The sequence below is a fragment of the Scyliorhinus torazame genome, chromosome 6 (genome assembly GCF_047496885.1).
Source record: "Scyliorhinus torazame isolate Kashiwa2021f chromosome 6, sScyTor2.1, whole genome shotgun sequence".
Classification (NCBI taxonomy): Eukaryota; Metazoa; Chordata; class Chondrichthyes; order Carcharhiniformes; family Scyliorhinidae; genus Scyliorhinus; species Scyliorhinus torazame.
In genome coordinates this window covers 91,906,512-91,929,561 of record NC_092712.1, presented here as the reverse complement: position 1 = coordinate 91,929,561, position 23,050 = coordinate 91,906,512, and the positions used below count along the sequence as shown (strand labels likewise).

At 46.8% G+C, this 23,050-nt stretch overlaps 1 protein-coding gene across 2 annotated transcripts in view; it reads right to left on the bottom strand.

The window, feature by feature from the left end:
* Positions 1 to 2,019: 2,019 nt before the first annotated feature.
* Positions 2,020 to 23,050, bottom strand: part of enkur (enkurin, TRPC channel interacting protein) — a 74,921-nt gene continuing 53,890 nt past the window's right edge. For both annotated transcript variants that reach the window (XM_072508451.1, XM_072508453.1), the window contains 2 exons: positions 3,706 to 3,852; positions 2,020 to 2,731 (listed from right to left, as the gene is read on the bottom strand). In XM_072508451.1, coding sequence (XP_072364552.1) covers positions 2,558 to 2,731; positions 3,706 to 3,852 — 321 coding nt within the window. In that variant the 3' untranslated portion in view covers positions 2,020 to 2,557. The remainder of the gene's footprint in view (positions 2,732 to 3,705; positions 3,853 to 23,050) is intronic.

Sequence of the window (23,050 nt, the reverse complement as noted above, 5' to 3'; positions counted from 1 at the left end):
GGAGACTGGAACTGGAGGTGGGTATAAATAGGCATTCTTAGTGATGGTTTGAATATCTGCTTGGAAGCTCACCTTGGGATCAAATATTAGTGTCAGTCGCTAGGGAGAGGGATGAAGTTGGTTGCTAGGAAATGGAGTTTGGAGTGTTAATAGAAAACAATGGCTTTAGTTTCCCCAATATTTAAGTTAAGCAAATTTTTGCTTCTCCAGTTCTGTATGTTGGAGAATAAATTTGATAACTTAACATCAGTGGAGGAGCTTGTGAGGTTAAGCTGGGTGTTGTCATTTGAAAATTAGTGCTTTCAGATGATGTCGCCATTGAACACATACTCGGATACTATTAAACAAACAATAAACAAATATATGTTCTCATGGTTGTAGAAACAACTTAAATTCTGGAAATAATGAGGGGCAAAGGATCTAATAAGAACGAGGCATTTAATCAATATAAGTAAAGATATAATACTGGAGAAATTAATGGCACTACGTGGTGTCAATCCCGTGTACCAGTTGACCTCTTTTAAAAGAGGTAGCTGCAGTGAAAGTGGACACATTGATTTTGATCTTCTATCACACCTTAGATTCTAGAACAGTTTCCAAGGATTGGAAAGTTGCCCAACAAAATCCTCCTATTTAAGAAAAGCGGAAGAAAGAAAATGGGGAACTATAGGCCAGGTCGCTTCACATCAGTAATATTCAAAATGCTAAAATGCATTATTAGGGATGATGTAACTTTTGTTTTAATAAATTTAGAGTATCCAATTCATTTTTTTCCAATTAAGGGGCAATTTAGTGTGGCCAATCCACCTACCCTACACATCTTTGGGTTGTGGGGACGAAACCCACGCAGATATGGGAAGAATGTGCAAACTCCACACGGACAGTGACCCAAAGCCGGGACCGAACCTGGGACCTCGGCGCTGTGAGGCAGCACTGCTAACCACTATGCCTCTGTGCTGCCCAGGGATGATGTAACTTACATTAAAAAGAGAAACCATAGATTTCTGAAAGGGAAATCAGGTTTGACAAGTCTGTAATAAGATGATAGTGGGGAACCAATGAATGTCGTGCATTTGGATTTTTAAAAAACATTTGATAAGGTGCCACACACATGGTTTGAAGAAATTTTGGGGGCATGGACTGAGTGTCAGAAGATCTGGGCCAGGATTCTCCAAAAACGCAGCTAAGTGCTAACGCTGGTGTAAACACGGAGTGTTCACGCCGGTGTCAATGGGCCACTTGGCCCTGCGATTCTGTCGCCCACAGGGGGCCAGCACGGTGCTGGAGTGCCCCGTGCTGCTCCAGCTGCCGCACGCGGTCCTACACTGCTTGCCGTGGGTCCGCATCTGTGCGCGGTGGTCGCTTCCGCGCCGGCACCACGTAACATGGCGCAGCCAAACAGCGGGCCAACGCGGAAGAAGGTAGGCCCACGCCCAGATCACGCGCGCGTGCTGATCTGTGGCCCCCGATCGCAGGCCTAGCCATTGTGGAGGCCCCACCCCCCCCGGACACTGATCTCCCCCACCCCTCACCAGGACGGCCACCACAGCTGCAACGGCGAGCTCCCGCCGGGTGGAACCATACGTGAATCACGCCGGCGGGAACTCGGCCGGTTGACCATGCAGAATCGCCGCGGGGACCGCTTTCAACGGTTCCTGACTGGCATTATTGACCGCATGCATGCGACTGGCGCTGATTCTCCGGTCGCCAAAGAACCACGTCCCGGCGTTGGACCCGATCGTGGGTCTGAGGCCCCATTCTCCGCCCCAGCGCCGAGCACCATTTCAGCGCGGAGGCTCGGAGAATCCCGGACCTGGACAGAAAACCTGGCTGTGTTTCTGGAGAGAAACATGGCGGTTTTCAGTTAGAATCTGACACTTTAACACTTTTTTTGAAAATTCTGCCCTTAATGTTCAACTCCTTTCCCTCCATCAATGAGGTGGTGGCTTTCATAGTGTAAACCTTATAGTTGAGAATGTTATGCTAAAATTTGCTTCTCAATGTAAAACCAGTGACTGCTTCTCAGAATAGACCAATGTTATTGATTCACAAAGAATATTTAACATTCTGTACAATACAATATATATCAATTGACATTTACAACCTCATCAAATTAAATAAAGGGGAAATCTTGTGTTGATCATGAATTTAAATTGTAACTTTGTTCCACTAGTCACGTCACAATTTCTTCATTTTGGTGCTTATGAAATGAAAATCATTTATTGTCACAAGTAGGCTTCAAATGAAGTTACTGTGAAAAGCCCCTAGTCGCCACATTCCGGCGCCTGTTCGGGGAGGCTGGTACTGGAATTGAACCGTGCTGCTGGCCTGCCTTGGTCTGCTTTCAAAGCCAGCGATTTAGCCCAGTGTGCTAAACAGCCCGAGTATGTACATGCATTCTTCAAGTATGGAATTCGTAGATATTTTATATGGACAATTATTTCTTAGATCAAAAATGTTTCAAGATTTGCATAATAATAGAGCACTTTACTTTTTTCAAAACAGATACATAATAAATTTATTGTTGAAAAAGAGAAGTTAAAAAAGGAAAATACATTTAATTTTGTGGAATGTAGATAAATTTATGTTTCTCAATCTTGTCAATATCTTGTTCTAATTTTTTCATTTTGGTCTCAAGTCGTTCCTTGTGATTTTGCTTGGAAATGGTATCTATCAAAATGGAAAGACTTTGATATGCATGATTCAGCTCCGCCCAGTTTTGCTTCAGCCCCTGAAAGTTTACCAGAAATAGAAAAACAAACAAATCAACACTCTAACTCAATTTGAAATTAAAATGATTTTAGTTAAGCTACCTTAATATCAACTAATAATCCAAATAAATATCCTGAGTTTATTCTTCCTTAAGGGGAGGCCTAATAGGGCATGATTTTTTCAACCACCTGTTATGGAAAGTAGTTTTGATATATCTGATTGACCTAGGCAAAGCATCTGTTGAAAATTAAATAAAAAGGAAAGAGATTGCAATGATTTTCTACCCTATCATAGAAGTTTCATTTTAATCATTTCCCCACCTTCCTCCCTTTCACCAGCTCAAAGTATACTATTTTTCCAAATTTCACAGGTCTCATGAATGGGGAAATGTAAGGGCCTTTTTACGTAGCGAGGGATAATGCTTGGAACTCGCTGTCTACAAGGGTGGCGGATGTGGAGACGATCCACAATGCCAAAGTTGGATAGGCACTTGAGGAAAACAAACTTGCAAAGTCATGGGGACAGTGCGGGTGAATGGGACTGACTGGATTGTCCTACACGGAACTGGCATGTGCTTGATGGGCCTAATAGCCTCTTTCTGTGCCTCTCTGTGCCATAATGACTTTATGAACTATGAGTGCCAGTGTGAATGGAGAGGTCTAAGGAGTGAAAGCATGGACTGGGATGAGGTAGGAGATGGAGTGATGCCAGACAACAAAACAAAATGTCAACATAAATTAGGGTGGAGGAGAAGACTACTGTCAGTGTAAATTGGGAGTAGGGGTGAAGTGTACTATCTTGAATTCACATGGCAGATGAAGACGCCAGCCAACATGAACAGCAATAGGGGAGCTATGAGATTAAGAAATGGTGAAACCGGTCTGATGGTCTCAATGACCTATTTCTTTTCCTATTTTTCCCTCCCAGGTTTGGAATATTAGCCCGATATTTGCTTTTTTGAACATATCACGAAAGTGGATAATTATTGCTAACCGATAACACACTGTTTCGCTCATCTTCAGTCAACATTTTCATGGAACCTTGCCGTATTCGTTCCTTTACATAGGCATCATAATCTTCTTGTGCTTTCTTCTCCTCTTCAGTCCGTCTAATCAAATAATCTGGAACTTTACCGAAATCCTGCAAGTGAAATGACCCAGATTAACCTAATGAGTGCTAGGCATCCTTTTTACTTTTATTGTTGAATTGTCAGATATAATAATTAGATATGCAAAACTAAAGGTGATCAATTTCATACTCGAGTTTTTAGGCTTATTAGAGTTACAGAAGTCAGATTATGGAAAAGATTTGGGTTGATTTTAAACACATCTCATTTTTAAAGGTTTGTGTACATGCCATGCAGTTGTATGCAAATATTTTCTTCGTGTTATGATTTAACATTAAACATTTCTAATTAGAATTTCAATTTTAAAAGATCGGACAACTAGGAGACTCTCTAATAGGACTACCATTACTAAATAACACTGTTCTGTAATAACTACCTGTTATTGCACTAGATGGCATTGTAAATCACTCAAAGGCTATCTGAAAAAAATTCTTCCAACATTCCTTTTCATCAGTAACTAAAAAGTTTAATAACCAAAATATGCAACTGGATCTTTAAACCAGGAAACATTTCAAATAACTACATATGTCACAAAATGGTTCAATTTGTTTATTGATATTTTCTGTCACTTTTAACGCCCTCGTTAAAGTTTTTACTTGAAGGCCTCAGCCTCTCCTAAATAGTTGGACTTTGACTTGATTTTTCTTTTGCTTAGTGCTATGACTTGGCCAGCTGAAAGTAAAGTTTGAATATTGAGCAGGCGCAGTGTATTCAATTTCCCAGAATGCATCAACAGTCAGTCAATCTGCTAGAATATGTTTCTTCAGTTTCTACTGGTTCAGTCCACTTATCTTTCACAATTATTTGAAGATAAACTGCAGGACAAATTTGAAAGTTTTATACAGGTCCAGTTTGTGATTGTATAAGAATGAAGAGGATATGAACGTAGGCACATTGGAGCAGGAGTAGGTCACTTGGCTCTTTGAGCCTGCTTCACCATTTGATAAGTTCATGGATGATCTGGTTGTGTTCTCAACTTCACTTTCCTATCTGCGCCCCCCCCCCATAACCCTTAGCCCCCTTGATATCAAAAATCTATCTAATTCAGCTTGTGCTAGGAAATTAAAAGTAGTTTTAAGAGATTTATATTTGTATTGGTAAACATTAGAAATAAGGCATAGTTTTAAGTGTTTCATTATATATTTCTGTGCCTGTGAGGGTAAAACCTGTAGTTAGATTCATGCTGGACAAAGGTGTCTGTGTGTGGAGGTTCATTTCAGTTCCAACTGTGATTCTATTGTGTTTAGAGAGGGCTACGGCATGAAGGGTAAATGAAGCAGCAGTGGTTGCATAGCAAACAAGGCCTTGTAAGGTAGAGAAGCTTTTAAGTTTTAGTTTAGCTAATTTGATTACAGTTGGAGATAGATAGTGAGAGAGAAGGCAGCTCTGCTAGAAGCAGTTGCTTTTAGAAGGCTGAAGAGGGAATATATCTCTCAACCTTGCTAGAAGAAAAACCATACGATGGCATAATGGTTAAGAAAACAGATGTCAGAAATCTAAAGTCCAGCTAGTTAAGGAAATTAGAGAAATGAAGAAAAATTTCCAAGAAGACAGGGTTAACAGAAGAGAGGAAACTGGGAACTAGAGCAGAATACTGTTCGGCAAAATCAGAGTTCAAATTGAATTGTATTGTGAAAGGCCGGAAAGATATCCACAGTGGTGCTAGGTTTTGCAAGAAATTTGTACAGTTCGGGAGACATTATTTGAAATAATTGTGGAAATAGGTGACTGAACCTCAGAGTTTGTCCAAAAGCCTTTAAGACAAAGAAACTCTGAAGGGAGCTATGTAAAGCCTGAAAGTGAAATATTGTTGGAAGCAGCAGAGGGAAAGCATAATTTAAAAGAAGATTTGAAAGTGAAGATTTTAAAGCAGAATTTGAAACCACTCGTGTGGAAGCCGACGTTCAGTGTGACAAGATGGTTCACGGTATAAGAATCATCTGGGGGGATTTTGAAGGAAAGACCCACAGACATTCACTTGGGGTCAGTGAGGAGTGTATCTCATCACAGTCATCTTGTGTGCTTCAGAGGGATTTGGTATGCTAATTGGACCATTGTAGTTGAAGATGTACTTTGTAATCTGTAATTGATCTTAAAATCTGTGTGCAATTTTTAAAATCAGGGGAGCATAAAGAGTATTGTATTAGAATCCAATTTTTTCATTTTTCATTTAAAAAATGTTCTTGTTAAAACTAAGTGGCGGTCCTGGGACTCTGTTCCTCTGCGTGTTTTAAAAGAAAAGTAAAAGATCTTTTGAGCCAGGGTTCCATTCTGGGATCTTCCTGTCCAGTTATATCATCAACTGGGATGGTAACAGTTGAATAGATTCAATGACCCAGCCTCTATTGCTTTCTGGGGAAGAGTACTCTGCAAACTCACAATCCTCTGAGGGGAAAAAGAATCCTCATCTCCATCATTTTTTTTAAAATTCCAATTAAGGGGCAATTTAGCACGGCCAATCCACCTACCCTGCACATCTTTGTGTTGTGGAGGTGAGTCCCATGAAGACACGGGGAGAATGTGCAAACTTCACAGTGTACCCCTGTGAGCTGGTGGGTATTAAAATATTTGAAGAGGCAATTAGTTTTGTCAGCCAGCCCAGGCACTTCCTGAGCTTTGTCCAACTTGTCTGCAATCCATTAGATGAAAACATAGCAGGGATTTATTGACAATGAAACTGATTTGCTGGGAAGCCTTTACACAGTGAAATCTCAATGTTGTGGCCAACCTCACTGAAAGGCTTTATTCAGAGGCAGTTCTGAAGAACAATCATATTCAATCAAAATGTTAACTTTGCTTTCCTGTCCACTGATGTTGCTAGACCTGCTAAGTATTTCCAGCACATTGTTTATTTCTGTGAAAGGCTTTTTGTGCTTGCAAGATCTGTTCTGAAAGCCTGATCCTTTCGAGGATCATTTGCAACTTTTTGAATGTACTTTCAATTACCTTGGAGTTTACCTTGGACTCACCTTCATCTCAAATTTCCTCATTTGAGCCTTCACTATTGAAGCAACTTATGTAGCAGTCGCTTGGACCCATGAGGAAGAGCAGCCATAGCAGCAAGGAGCAAGAAACTCAAGAACACCATTGACATCAGGAGCAGCAATACCACCAACATTAGTTGTCTTCTCCACAGCCACTTGCCACTCCACAGGACAAATGGGATGGAGGATAGTTGGAGGTAGAGCTCCAATTCGAAGGAGGTGAGACCCCCAGCACAGAGCATGCAGACAGAGAGTATGTTTCCTCAATATGATAGAGCAACAGTGCCTCATGAAGCTTAGGTTTTCATAGCAGGCCATTTACCATGCAGTCTCATGGAAGGAGACCTGGGGTGAAATTCTCCCGAAACGGCGCGATGTCCGCCGACTGGCGCCCAAAACGGCGCCAATCAGACGGGCATCGCGCCGCCCCAAACGTGCGGAATGCTCCGCATCTTTGGGGGCCGAGCCCCAACATTGAGGGGCTAGGCCGAAGCCGGAGGAATTTCCGCCCCCCCAGCTAGCGGAAACGGCCTTTGTTGCCCCGCCAGCTGGCGCGGAAATGACATGTCGGGGCGGCGCATGCGCGGGAGCGTCAGCGGCCGCTGAAAGTTTCCCGCGCATGCGCAGTGGAGGGAGTCTCTTCTGCCTCCGCCATGGTGGAGACCGTGGCGGAGGCGGAAGGGAAAGAGTGCCCCCACGGCACAGGCCCGCCCGCGAATCGGTGGGCCCCGATTGCGGGACAGGCCACCGTGGGGGCACCCCCCGGGGTCAGATCACCCCGCGCCCCTCCCAGGACCCCGGAGCCCGCCCACGCCACCTTGTCCCGCCGTTCAAAAGGTGGTTTAATCCACGCCGGCGGGACAGGCAATTTATCGGCGGGACTTCGGCCCATCCGGCCCGGAGAATCCAGCGGGGGGGCCCGCCAACCGGCGCGGCCCGATTCCCGTCCCCGTCGAATATCCGGTACCGGAGACTTCGGCAACCGGCGGGGGCGGGATTCACGGCAGCCCCTGGCGATTCTCCAACCCGGCGGGGGGTCGGAAAATGACGCCCCTGATCTATTAGGTGAGCATTTCCAGTGGCCAACAAGGACATCACTGCCCTAATTGTTTTGCCTTTAGCTCCTGCCAGGGATATGCTTGTGACATATCTCTGGAATCTCAAATTCTGCTACCATCTCTCACCACACAGAGCCTTATTAGCCAAGGCTGCCGCTTATGTGCATTTTTACACGTATGAGGCCAATCAAACACTGAGGGCTGTTGGCTTCATTGTGGCGGTTGGATGCAGGGAGTTATTGACTGCACACATGTGGCATTCAAAGCATTTCTGCTCAGCCAGGAATCTTCAACAATTGCACAGGATTCCACTCTGTCAGTGTTCAGTTTGTTTATGATCACATATCTGCTCTAGTTATCCAGGAAGCTATCATGATTCATTCACTCTCCATCATATCTCCAAAAGGTTTTCAGCCTTCGACACAGAATCATTGGCTGACTCCTGTGGTTGGAGACTTGACCAATGACTCCTGGAAGGAACCCTACTAGTAAACCAGAACATAGATACAATATGGCCGCAAGGGCGACAACAGAGCAACAGATCTGAAGGTGCACCAAAGATCTTGCGAATGGTTGTGGCCTTCTGTGCTTTTTGCAACATTGTGCTGTGGAGGAGTGGAGCTACAGGAAGAGGAAGGTGCCAGATCATAGAATTTACAGTGCAGAAGGAGGCCATTCGGCCCATCGAGTCTGCACCAGTTCTTGGAAAGAGCACCCTATCTAAGACCACACCTCCACCCTATCCCCGTAACCCAGTAACCCCACCTAACCTCTTTTTCTTTGGACACGAAGGGCAATTTAGCATAGCCAATCCACCTAACCTGCACATCTTTGAACAGTGGGAGTAAACCGGAGTGCCCGGAGAAACCCATGCAGGCACGGGGAGAATGTGCAGACTCCGCACAGACAGTGACCCAAGCCGGGAAACGAACCTGGGACCCTGGAGCTGTGAAGCAACTGTTCTAACCACTGTGCTACTGTGCGGTCCACCCAGATACAACCATGGTGCCTGCAGTCATTGACCTGACCACCAAAGCAGCTTGTGATGGCCTCATCCAGCCATGCTTTACCTAACCTGGGTGCATGAGGTCTAACAGTACCATTGGAATGCAGCCACCAAGTATCTGCCATACCCATCTCCACTGTATGCTACCCTGCTGATGTCCAAGGATGACCTCCTCCAATGTGGTCAGGGTGGCTATGTTTGTAGGTCCATCCCCAATTCTCTGTCTCTCCCCAGAGTTGTGCACTTTCTTCTACAATGGGAATAAACAGAGAGTTAAGAGCATGAGAAGTGGAGTGTGTGTTGAGGATGGAATGAAAACATTTGAGGAAGGTGACTATGAAGAATAGGTGTGAGATGGCTGTTAGTTGCTCAGATGGAGATTTGATGAGGTGACTGGAGAGACAGGAATGTGTGACGGTCAGAGGAGTTCTGTGCAAGAGACTGCTAAGAAAGCTAGAGAGTGATAGATGTCATCTGAAAATGATATGCCACTTACCATTCCTGTCATAATAATGTAATTAAACATCTTCTTTCTATGACTGTTTCCAAGCACCCTCACACCAAGGTTCTTTGTAGTTATTCTGAACCCCACTGGAGTCCCTTTAAAGAGACAGTCCTCATAATGCTCGCACTCTGAAAGCCGAGAAGCAGGATGCTAATGTAGCTGTTAAAGAGCCACGCCAAAGGTTGCTTTAATTATCAATTGGTCCTTGGTCCACTACCGGCCTCCTTTTTGTGTGCAGGTCTTCAAAACACTGCCCATGGTGGCAGGGATTAGGGTAAGAAGAGAGAGACTCTTCAGCAACAAAGGGAAAAAAACAATCCATAAAAAGAGGAGATTCAGATGTTGGAAGCATGACTAATAGCCACACCACCTTGGACCGCAAAGTGTAAGAGTGGTGAATGTAATCTTTGTTAATGAAATGAAGAAAATGTTGCAGTTATTTCCTGTCTCTCAAGCTCAGGACATCCAAGTATTTTTGAAGTGCAGTAACTACTGTAATGTAGCATGGTCGCTGACTTGCATTGAGCAAGAGAACAGAAAGAGCATTGGGATAAATACCAGATTATACATTTAAATGATATGGATTGAGAGATAATTGCGAGCCAGGGTATCAGAATAACTTCTTCGAAAGACGCTGAGGAATCTATTCCACCTACTAAGGAGAGAAGACTTGTTTGATGTCTCCTTAAAAGGATGGCACCTCCAATATGGCAGTTCTTCAGCACTGGGGTGTCCACATAGATTGAGAGTTCAACTCTCGAGTGAGTTTTGAATCTATGATCTTTTGATTCAGAGGCCAAAGTGCCAGCTATGAGCCAAGGTTGTCAAATTGACCACGAACAGCAACACATCCCTATTCTTCCATTCTGATGTGATGACATGATGATATGGTTACAAAAGAGGTCACATGTTGGGAGCACGGGAGTTAACCCCGGAAATGCCAGCACGGCACAAGTGTTGAAGTAGCTGCTAAACTAGTGAATAAACTACTTTTTGTGATAAGTCCTTGCTGTCTGTGATTTGGGAACACAAAACATTCACACAATGTCAGGGGTTTGCAATATGGCACAAGCACAAAAGTTTGAACTCCTGAAAGACCGAAACTGAAAATGTCCCCGGTGCTGGGCTCCACCCTGAGGTGTTCTGATGTTGGCTGCTGATCCTTTGGTGTTGCTTCCTGCAGTGCTCAGGCACAGTGCTCAAGCATCACAGTCTGATTGGGATGCTGGTCAATAATCCCCACAAGCTACATGGCATGCCTACCTTTGGGAATCCACTTGGGAGCTGTGAAGTGCTCACTTAACTATGAATGCCAATTGCTTATTAGCAACAGTATTCAGCCCCATGGCCAGAGGCCTCCGTGGTCAGTGGGAGTTATGGGCCGGGATTCTCCAAAAACGCGACTAAGTGTTGACGCCGGCATAAACACTGGAGTGTTTCACGTCGACGTCAATGGGCCTCTTGGCCCAGCGATTCCGTGGCCACAGGGGGCCAGCACGGCGCCGGAGTTCTCCGCGCTGCTCCAGCTAGCATATGTGGGTCCGCGCATGCGGCGGCGGCCGTTCCGTGCCGGGCCCGCGCAACATGGCAGAGCCATACAGCGGGCCGGCGCGGAAGGAGGTAGGCCCCCCCCAGATCACGTGTGTCCGCCGATCTGTGGTCCCCGATCGTGTGCCTGGCCATCGCGGAGATCCCCCCCGGAGACTGATCCCCCCGCCCCCCACCAGTACGGCCACCGCAGCCACGACGCTGAGCCTCCGCCGGGTGGAACCATACGTCAATCATGCCGACGGGAACTCGGCCCGTCTAGATAATCGCCGTGGGGGCCTCTTTCAATGGCCCCTGACCGGTGCACGACTGCCGGGGATTCTCCGGTCGCTGGAGGTTCGCATTCCGGCGTCAGATCCGATGGCGGGTCTGAGGCCCCATTCTCCACCCCCGCGCCGAGCACGATTTTGGCGCGGAGGTTCAGAGAATCCCGGCCATGGGTGGTCGGTGGGACAGATGGGTGGGGCCTGGAGTTGCCCCGATAATGCGTACATATGACCCAGGGGGTGGCATAGTGGGCCCACAGATGCCAAGACACCCACCCCGCCCCCAATCGATGGCGGCCCACCTCAACCGAGGCTGCCCCCTATGGGGGATCCTCCTCCCCCCCCCTCCCCTCCTTGCCCCTGAGCACCAGGGCAGCAACCCCAGTGCCACCTGTTCTCATTGTCTAGAAGCAAAGATGGCTCCTCACCTTCTCGGACCCCTGCAACTGCTATTCCGCTAGCTTTACTTTTAAAAAAAGGTTTACTAATCAGTGCCCATGTGACCACTTGCTGGGGAGGCAGTTAGATCACGGGAGACAGTTAAGTAGGGGGTCAGTCCGTTAATTGTATTGAGATTGGCCTTAAGTGGTGATTATTGGTTTCTTGCCATGCCACAGCGGAATCCTGATTTCGCTAATGGGAGCTGTCTGGTTAAATTGCAAAGCGATCGGCGCTCGGCGCAGTTCTCGAATTTGGCCTCTCCCGCGATCTAACGGCCTTGTTACGTTCTCGCTTAAGTGCAATGCGAACATTAAATCGGCCCCATAATCCTCAATGGACATGTGTTCCATTCACCAAGCCAAAGAGCAGATGAATTAATACAATCTTACATGGCCATTTTGAAAATATTGGCAAAGAAATGTGCATTTTGAACTCTTACTGATGAACTAATCAGCCTTCAGAACAGTGACCACGACACCACACAACCCTGCCATGGCAATCTCTGCAAGACGTGCCAGATCATCGACATGGATACCACCATACACGTGAGAACACCACCCACCAGGTACGCGGTACATACTCGTGCGACCCGGCCAACGCTGTCTACCTCATACGCTGCAGGAAAGGATGTCCCGAAGCGTGGTACATTGGCGAGACCATGCAGACGCTGCGACAACGAATGAACGGACATTGCGCGACAATCACCAGGCAGGAATGGTCCCTTCCAGTCGGGGAACATTTCAGCAGTCAAGGGCATTCAGCCTCTGATCTCCGGGTAAGCGTTCTCCAAGGCGGCCTTCAGGACGCGCGACAACGCAGAATCGCCAAGCAGAAACTTATAGCCAAGTTCCGCACACATGAGTACGGCCTCAACCGGGACCTGGGATTCATGTCGCATTACATTCACCCCCCAGCATCTGGCCTGGGCTTGCGAAATCCTACCGACTGTGCTGGTTTGAGACAACTCACACCTCTTTAACCTGGGGTTACCCCTATCTCTGGATCTGTAAAGACTTAATTACCTGCAAATGCTCGCATTCTAAGCATTGTCTTGCATCTTTGAATCTGTCTGTATATATGTTTCTGGAACATACCTCTTCATTCACCTGAGGAAGGAGCAGCGCTCCGAAAGATAGTCACATCGAAACAAACCTGTTGGACTTTAACCTGGTGTTGTAAGACTTCTTACTGTGCTCACCCCAGTCCAACGCCGGCATCTCCACATCATGGCTACATTAACACTGCAATGAAGTTACTGTGAAAATCCCCGAATCTCCACATTCTGGCACCTGTTCGGGTACACTGAGGGAGAATTCAGAATGTCCAATTCACCTAACAGCACGTCTTTTGGGACTTGTGGGAGGAAACCGGAGCACCCGGAGGAAATCGACGCAGAAACGGGGAGAACGTGCAGATTCCACACAGACAGTGAGCCAAGCCGGGAATTGAACCTGGGACCCTGGCGCGTGGTTAGCACTGCTGCCTCACAGCGCCAGGGCGGCACAGTGACACAGTGGTTAGCACTGCTGCCTCACAGCGACAGGGCCCTGGGTTTAATTTCGGCCTCAGGTGATTGACTGATGACTTTACACGTTCTCCCCGTGTCTGCGTGGGTTTCCTCCGGGTGCTCTACTTTCCTCGCTGTGCAGGTTCAGTGGATTGGCCATGCTAAATTGCCCTTAGTGTCCAAAGATGTGTAGGTTAGGTGGGGTTATGAGGATAGGGTGGGGGTGGGGGGTTGGGCCCGGGTAGGGTGCTCAGGCGAAGAGTCGGTGCAAACTAAATAGGCTGAATGGCCTCGTTCATGTCGCATTACATTCATCCCCCACCATCCGGTCTGCAAAATCCTACCAACTGTCCTGGCTTGACACAATTCACACCTCTTTAACCTGGGATTACCCCATCTCTGGATCTGTAAAGATATAATCACCTGCTAATGCTCGTATTCCAAGCATTGTCTGGCATCTTTGAATCTGTCTATATTATATGTTTCTGGAACATACCTCTTCATTCACCTGAGGAAGGAGCAGCGCTCCGAAAGCTAGTGACATCGAAACAAACCTGTTGGACTTTAACCTGGTGTTGTAAGACTCCTTACTGAACTAATCAGGGATTGAATAGTTGGTGGAATTCATAACGATGTAGTCTGTAAGCAGGTGCTGCAAGAGAAATTGTAATGCCACAAGCAGCCATTAGTTAAACGAACAATCGGAAAACAGAAGCATTTGAACAGAAGTGGCCAGCACCCTCAGAACAGAACAAGTAACCTTGCATATGATAAAATATGCAACAAATGTGGGAAATGGAATCACTTCAGTAAGGTTGAAACCACAGTAGCTCTCCTCTACTATCAGCAACATAGTGGTCGGTCCTCCATGGGTAAGAATATCAGTAAGGTGAATGGACTGGAGCTCAGCCAAACCTACAGGCCTTCAAAAACGATGTGGATAAGTGAAGTAGTTGATTCTGAGACCAGAGGCGACATTCTTTGACCCCCCGCTGGGTCGGAGAATCGCCGGGGGCTGGCGTGAATCCCGCCTCCGCCGGTTGCCGAAGTCTCCGGCACCGGATATTCGGCGGGGGCTGGAATCGCGCCGCGCCGGTTGGCAGGCCCCCCCGCTCGATTCTCCGGCCCGGATGGGCCGAAGTCCCGCCGATAAATTGCCTGTCCCGCCGGCGTAAATTAAATCACCTACCTTACCGGCGGGACAAGGTGGCGTGGGCGGGCTCCGGGGTCCTGCGATCTGACCCCAGGGGGCGCCCCCACGGTGGCCTGGCCTGCGATCGGGGCCCACCGATCCGCGGGCGGGCCTGTGCCGTGGGGGCACTCTTTCCCTTCCGCCTCCGCCACGGTCTCCACCATGGCGGAGGTGGAAGAGACTCCCTCCACTGCGCATGCGTGGGAAACTGTCAGCGGCCGCTGACGCTCCCGCGCATGCGCCGCCCCGAGATGTCATTTCCGTGCCAGCTGGCGGGGCAACAAAGGCCGTTTCCGCCAGCTGGCGGGGCGGAAATTCCTCCGGCGTTGGCCTAGCCCCTCAATGTTGGGGCTCGGCCCCCAAAGATGCGGAGCATTCTGCACCTTTGGGGCGCGCGCGATGCCCATCTGATTGGCGTCGTTTTGGGCGCCAGTCGGCGGACATCGCGCCGTTTCCGGAGAATTTCGCCACAGGGTCCTGAACTTCAATAAAGGTAACTATGATGGTACGAGACATGAGTTGGCTATGGTGGACTGGGAAACATTACTGAAAGGAAGGACAGCGGACAAGCAATGGCAGGCATTCAAGGAACGAATAGGTGAAATCCAAAACTTGTTTATTCCTATTTGGCACAAGAGTAGAAAGGGAACTGTGGCCAAGCCATGGCTTACAAGGGAAATTAGAGGTAGTATTAGATTCAAAGAAGAGGAAAACAAATTAGCAAGAAAACGCAATAGACCCGAGGATTAGGAACAGTTTAAAATTCAGGAAAGGCAGTCCAAGTGATTGATTAATCAGGGGAAAATATAATATGAAAGTTAGCTGGAGGGGAACATAAAGACTAACTGTGAAAGTTTCTAGATGTATGTGAAGAGAAAAAGATTGATAAAGATGAATGCAGGCCCCTTACATGCAGAAATGGGGGAATTTATTAAGGGGAACAAAGAAATAGCTGAGGAACTACATTTGTATTTTGCTTCTGCCTTCACAAAGGAAGACATGAATAATGTCCTGGAAGTTCTCAGTAAAATAAGTTTTAGGGAGGAGCTGAAGGAAATTAGTATTAGTAGAGAAATGGTTTTGGTGAAATTAATGGGATTGAAGGCAGATAAATCTCCAGGGCCTGATAATCTTCATCCCAGAGTATGTAAGGATGTAGCCCTAGAAATAATAGATTTCTCATAGAAATAATAGGGGCTGGTTTAGCACACAGGGCTAAATCGCTGGCTTTTAAAGCAGACTAAGGCAGGCCAGCAGCACGGTTCAATTCCCGGACCAGCCTCCCCGAACAGGCGCCGGAATGTGGCGACTAGGGGCTTTTCACAGTAACTTCATTGAAGCCTACTTGTGACAATAAGCGATTTTCATTTCATTTCATTTCATAATAGATCCATTGATGGTCATTTTCCAAAATTCTTCAGACTCTGGAATGGTTCCTACTGATTGGAGGGTAACTAATCTAACCTCGCATCAAAAAAGGAGGTAGAGAAAACAGGTAATCAAAGACTAGTAAGTCTAATGTCGATAGTAGGGACGTTGCTAGAGTCCATTATCAAGCACTTCAATGCACACCATTTGGAAAGCAGTGGTATAATCAGACAAAGTTAGCATGGATTTACGAAAGGGAAATAATGCTTGACAAATCTATTAGAATTCTCTGAAGATGTAACTAGTAGAGTTGACCAGGGAGAACCGGTGGATGTGGTTTATTTAGACTTTCAGAAGGCTATTGACAAAGTCTCACATAGCAGACTACTATAAAGTTAAAGCGGATGGGATTGCAGGTAGTGCTGTGAGATGGATAGAAAGCTGATTAGCAGACAGAAAGCAAAAAGTTGGAATAAATGCTTTTTTTTCGATTGGCAGGCAGTGACTAGTGGGTACTGCAGGGATCTGTGCTAGGACCCCAACTGTTCACATTATATATTAATGATTTGGATGAGGGAACTAAATGTATTATCTCGAAATTTGCGGATGATACAAAGTTGGATGGGAGGGTGAACTGTGAGGACGATGCAGAGATGCTTCAGCAGGATTTGGACAGGCTGAGTGAGTGGGCATATGCATGACAGATGCAGTATAATGTGGATAGGCATGGCAAATGCGGTATAATGTGGATAAATATGAGATTATCCGCTCCGGTAACACAAATGGGAAGGCACATTATTATTTGAATGGGTGTAAATTGAGAGAGGTGGCTACTCAGTGAGACGCCTGTCTCCTTGTGCATCAGTCGATGAAAGTAAGCGCGCTGGTGCAGCAGGGGTAAAGAAGGCAAATGGTATGGGTGGCGTGCATAGTGAGAGGATTTGAGTATAGGAATAGGGGTGTTTTACTGTAATTGTGATAATAATCTTTGTTAGTGTCACAGGTAGGCTTTAACACTACAATGGTGCTGTGACGCAACAGTGCTAACCACTGTGCTACCATGTATAGGGCATTGGTGAGGCCAGACCTGAAGAAGTGTGTGTAGTTTTGGTGTCCTAATCTGAGGAAGGATGTTCTTGCGATGGACGGGGTGCAGTGACGGTTTACCAGGCTGATTCCCTAGGATGGCGGGACTGTCATATGAGGAGAGACTAAATCGATTAGGATTATATTCATTGGAGTTTCGAAGAGTGAGAGGGGATCTTATAGAAACTTATAAAATTCAAACAGGATTATACAGGATAGACTCAGATAAAATACTCCCGATGGTGGGAGAGTCCAGAACTAGGGGTTATAGTCTGAGGATAAGGGGTATACCTTTTAGGACTGAGGTGAGGAGAAATTTCTTCACCCAGAGAGTGGTGAATCTGCGGAATTCACTACCACAGAAAGTAGTTGAGGTCAAAACGTTGTGTGATTTCAAGAAGGAGTTAGATACAGCTCTTGGGGCTAAAGGTATCAAGGGATATGATGGTGGGGGTGGGGGGTGGGGGGGGGGGGTGGGGTGGCGGGGGAGAAGGCTGGATCAGGGTATTGAATTTGATGATCAGCTATGATCATAATGAATGGAGGATCAGGCTCGAGGGCCAAATGGCCTCCTCCCGCTTCTATTTACTATGTTTGTTTCTATCTCCAGCCAAATGTTACGAGACCTAGACACATATGCAGGCCAATACCTCAGAACCCAGCGTGGTCAAGAAGGCATACGGCATGCTTTCCTTCATCGGAAGAGGTATGAGTACAAGAGTTGGCAGGTCATGTTACAGTTGTATAAGACTTTGGTTCGGCCACATTTGGAATACTGCGTACAGTTCTGGTCGCCACATTAACAAAAGGATGTGGATGCTTTGGAGAAGGTGCAGAAGAGGTTCATCAGGATGTAGCCTGGTATGGAGGGTGCTAGCTATGAAAAGAGGTTGTGTAGGTTAGGATTATTTTCATTAGAAAGACGGAGGTTGAGGGGGGACCTCATTGAGGTCTACAAAATCATGAGAGGCATAGACAGGGTGGATAACAAGAAGCTTTTTCCCCAGAGTGGGGGACTCAATTATTAGGGGTCACGAGTTCAAGGTGAGAGGGAAAATGTTTAAGGGAGATATGCGTGGAAAGGTCTTTACGCAGAGGGTGGTGGGTGCCTGGAACGCATTGCCGGTGGAGGTGGTAGAGGTGGGCACGATAGCGTCATTTAGAACATAGAACATAGAACGATACAGCGCAGTACTGGCCCTTCGGCCCACGATGTTGCACCGAAACAAAAGCCATCTAACCTACACTATGCCATTATCATCCATATGCTTATCCAATAAACTTTTAAATGCCCTCAACATTGGTGAGTTCACTACTGTTGCCGGTAGGGCATTCCACGGCCTCACCACTCTTTGCGTAAAGAACCTACCTCTGACCTCTGTCCTATATCTATTACCCCTCAGTTTAAAGCTATGTCCCCTCGTGCCAGCCATTTCCATCCGCGGGAGAAGGCTCTCACTGTCCACCCTATCTAACCCCCTGATCATTTTGTATGCCTCTATTAAGTCTCCTCTTAACCTTCTTCTCTCCAACGAAAACAACCTCAAGTCCATCAGCCTTCCCTCATAAGATTTTCCCTCCATAACCAGGCAACATCCTGGTAAATCTCCTCTGCACCAGCTCCAAAGCCTACACGTCCTTCCTATAATGCGGTGACCAGAACTGTACGCAATACTCCAAATGCGGCCGTACCAGAGTTCTGTACAGCTGCAACATGACCTCCTGACTCCGGAACTCAATCCCTCTACCAATAAAGGCCAACGCTCCATAGGCCTTCTTCACAACCCTATCAACCTGGGTGGCAACTTTCAGGGATCTATGTACATGGACACCTAGATCCCTCTGCTCATCCACACTTCCAAGAACTTTACCATTAGCCAAATATTCCGCATTCCTGTTATTCCTTCCAAAGTGAATCACCTCACACTTCTCTATATTAAACTCCATTTGACACCTCTCAGCCCAGCTCTGCAGCTTATCTATGTCCCTCTGTAACCTGCTACATCCTTCCACACTGTCGACAACACCACCGACTTTAGTGTCGTCTGCAAATTTACTCACCCACCCTTCTGCGTCTTCCTCTAGGTCATTGATAAAAATGACAAACAGCAACGGCCCCAGAACAGATCCTTGTGGTACGCCACTTGTAACTGAACTCCATTCTGAACATTTCCCATCAACCACCACCCTCTGTCTTCTTTCAGCTAGCCAATTTCTGATCCACATCTCTAAATCACCCTCAATCCCCAGCCTCTGTATTTTCTGCAATAGCCTACCGTGGGGAACCTTATCAAACGCTTTACTGAAATCCATATACACATCAACTGCTCTACCCTCATCTACCTGTTCAGTCACCTTCTCAAAGAACTAGATAAGGTTTGTGAGGCATGACCTACCCTTCACAAAGCCATGCTGACTATCCCTGATCATATTATTGCTATCTAGATGATTATAAATCTTGTCTCTTATAATCCCCTCCAAGACTTTATCCACTACAGACGTGAGGCTCACCGGTCTATAGTTGCCGGGGTTGTCTCTGTTCCCCTTTTTGAACAAAGGGACCACATTTGCTATCCTCCAGTCCTCTGGCACTATTCCTGTAGTTAATGATGACATAAAAATCAAAGCCAAAGGTCCAGCAATCTCTTCCCTGGCCTCCCAGAGAATCCTAGGATAAATCCCATCAGGCCCCGGAGACGTATCTATTTTCAGCCTGTCCAGAATTGCCAACACCTCTTCCCTACATACCTCAATGCCATCTATTCTAATAGCCCGGGCTCAGCATTCTCCTCCACAACATTATCTTTTTCCTGAGTGAATACTGACGAAAAATATTCATTTAGTATCTCGCCTATCTCTTCAGACTCCACACACAACTTCCCATCCCTGTCCTTGACTGGTCCTACTCTTACCCTAGTCATTCGCTTATTCCTGACATACCTATAGAAAGCTTTTGGGTTTTCCTTGATCCTACCTGCCAAATACTTCTCATGTCCCCTCCTTGCTCGTCTTAGCTCTCTCTTTAGATCCTTCCTCGCTACCTTGTAACTATCCATCGCCCCAACTGAAACTTCACACCTCATCTTCACATAGGCCTCCTTCTTCCTCTTAACAAGAGATTCCACTTCTTTGGTAAACCATGGTTCCCTCGCTCTACGCCTTCCTCCCTGCCTGACCGGTACGTACTTATCAAGAACACGCAGTAGCTGATCCTTGAACAAGCTCCACTTATCCAGTGTGCCCAACACTTGCAGCCTACTTCTCCAACCTATCCCCCCCAGGTCACGTCTAATGGCATCATAATTGCCCTTCCCCCAGCTATAACTCTTGCCCTGCGGTGTATACTTATCCCTTTCCATCACTAACGTAAACGTCACCGAATTGTGGTCACTGTCCCCAAAGTGCTCTCCTACCTCCAAATCCAACACCTGGCCTGGTTCATTACCCAAAACCAAATCCAACGTGGCCTCGCCTCTTGTTGGCCTGTCAACATATTGTGTCAGGAAACCCTCCTGCACACACTGTACAAAAAACGACCCATCTAATGTACTCGAACTATATCTTTTCCAGTCAATATTTGGAAAGTTAAAGTCTCCCATAATAACTACCCTGTTACTTTCGCTCTTATCCAGGATCATCCTCGCCATCCTTTCCTCTACATCCCTAGAACTATTTGGAGGCCTATAGAAAACTCCCAACAGGGTGACCTCTCCTTTCCTGTTTCTAACCCCAGCCCATACTACCTCGGAAGATGAGTCCCCATCTAGCATCCTCTCCGCCACCGTAATACTGCTCTTGACTAGCAGCGCCACACCTCCCCCCCTTTTGCCTCCTTCTCTGAGCTTACTAAAACACCTAAACCCCGGAACCTGCAACATCCATTCCTGTCCCTGCTCTATCCATGTCTCCGAAATGGCCATAACATCGAAGTCCCAGGTACCAACCCATGCTGCCAGTTCCCCTACCTTATTTTGTATACTCCTGGCATTGAAGTAGACACACTTCAAACCACCTGAACACTGGCCACCTCCTGCGACGTCAAATCTGTGCTCCTGACCTCTATACTCTCATTCTCCCGTACCCTAAGACTACAATCCAGGTTCCCATGCCCCTGCTGCATTAGTTTAAACATGTAAACATTTAAGATGTATCTAGACAGATACATGAATGAGAAAGGAGCAGAGGGATACAGATCCTTAGAAAATAGGCGACAGTTTTAGATAGAGGATCTGGATCGGCGCAGACTTGGAGGGCTGAAGGGCCTGTTCCTGTGCTGTAATTTTTCTTTGCTCTCTTAACTCAGGGGATCTCGGGCCTTACCATTGACATAACATCCACAGTGAATGTGTGACTACCCTCCACTACATACAGGGTAGCTTTAGATTTCATATAGTTGATCAGTTCATACATTGACCAGAATTTAAGGCCACCAGTTGGTCTTCAGGACAGCATTACATTGGGACTCATTCAACTTGGTCCAGAAGTGCCTGCTGTACAAACCAGGCTCCAGAGATGACAGCATACAAAAACCTCTTCAACTGTGACATCATTGGCAAGCTATCGGTTGTATACCACATGAGACTAAATAATTCGGCACCACCAACCGTCTGTGTTCCGAGAAGAGTACAAGTGGCCATGAAGTAGAAAGTAGTTAATGAGGTGCATCAGATGTCAGCACTCAAGTGTTATAACTTCTGTAGATGAGGCCACAGAATGGGTTTCAGCAATGATGACCACAGTAAAGGAAGATGGCGCAGTCAGGATATGCATTGGTCCAGTGCACTTAAACAAGGCACTGTTTAAACAAGGTGCTCAGACCTCATCACCTTATGACTTTGTCCCATCCTTGACAGAATCAGGACTATACAGCTGAAGTCTAATCCTTCAGTTGTAGATTCAGACTCAACCAGGTTCCTTACATGGGCCATTTACTCACAAACGATATTGGAAAGCCGATGCAGAAAATTAAATGGCTATACGACAGATGTCCAATCCTGTGGACAAGTACATCCTGCAGCACTTTCTTGTTATCACAAAGTATCTTTTGTTTATTCCCAGTTATCGTGAGGTCACTGGACCTCTTTATCAACTTCTCTACCAGGATACTGAATGGTGCTGGCAAGAGCAGCAAACAGCAGTCTTCAACAGACTCAAACAGGCACTCGCAGCCCCATCGATGCTACAATACTTTGATGTGTGAGCACCCATACGTATATCAGCAGATGCACCCCAGCACTGACTTGGTGCACTCTGAGTCCAGAATGGGAGACCAGCAACCTTTGCTTCCCACTGACACAGACTCGTTCTGCACAAATTGAAAAGAAACTTTTAGCATTCGTTTTTTCCGGGCGGCATGGTGGCACAGTGGTTAGCACTGCTGCTTTACAATTCCTGGGACCCAGGTTCAATTCTGGCCTTGGTGACTGTGTGGAGTTTGTACGTTCTCCCAGTATTTGCGTGGTTTTCCTCTAGTTTCTCCGGTTTCCTCCCACAGTCCCTCAGGAGTTATGAGGATAGGGCGGGGCGTGGGTCTAGGTAAGGTACTCTTTCATAACGTTGGTGGAGAATCGATGGGCTGAATGGCTTCATTCTGTAGAGATCCAGCACCCCCCCCCCCCCAACCCCATCCCTTGGCACTGCAGGGATTCTATGGAGAAATTTCATGTCGCCATATGTGGTGGCTTTTGTGAGGGCTACAAGAATCCAGGACGAGTGTGTAAAGTCAAACTGAAAGTAACTTTATTTACAACAATATGTACACAGCAGCAGTAGTTCACCACTGCTTCCTTCTCTAGCCAGTACCACACTGGCCAGCTCTATTTATACAGCTGTGTAGCCACCTGGGTTGGCCAACTCCCGATGTAAAATGGAGAACAGCAAAGGCTGCAGGGAAATTCAGCCAACACAGGCAGAAACCAACAGGTGCAAGTTTACTGTGTATTAAACTCTGCAAAAGCCCAGACAGCATCGATACAAGCAGCCATCTGCATAATAATGTAGCAGCCATCGACATACTGATGAGCGATCCCCGGAAACAATCGCAACATTTGGGACAGCTAAGCCGGCGCCAGCAGGTGCCAACACAAAAGAGGTTAACGGACACCTCAAGACCGCCCATCGATCAGGGAACCGCTCCAGTATTGGAGAAATCGAACCAAGCGATTGGAACGAAGTCCAATCACTTGGAACCAGGTACAGGGTCCGCCCCGAAAGGCGGGACGTCCCTGGGGACTATAAAGTTAAGCCCCCAA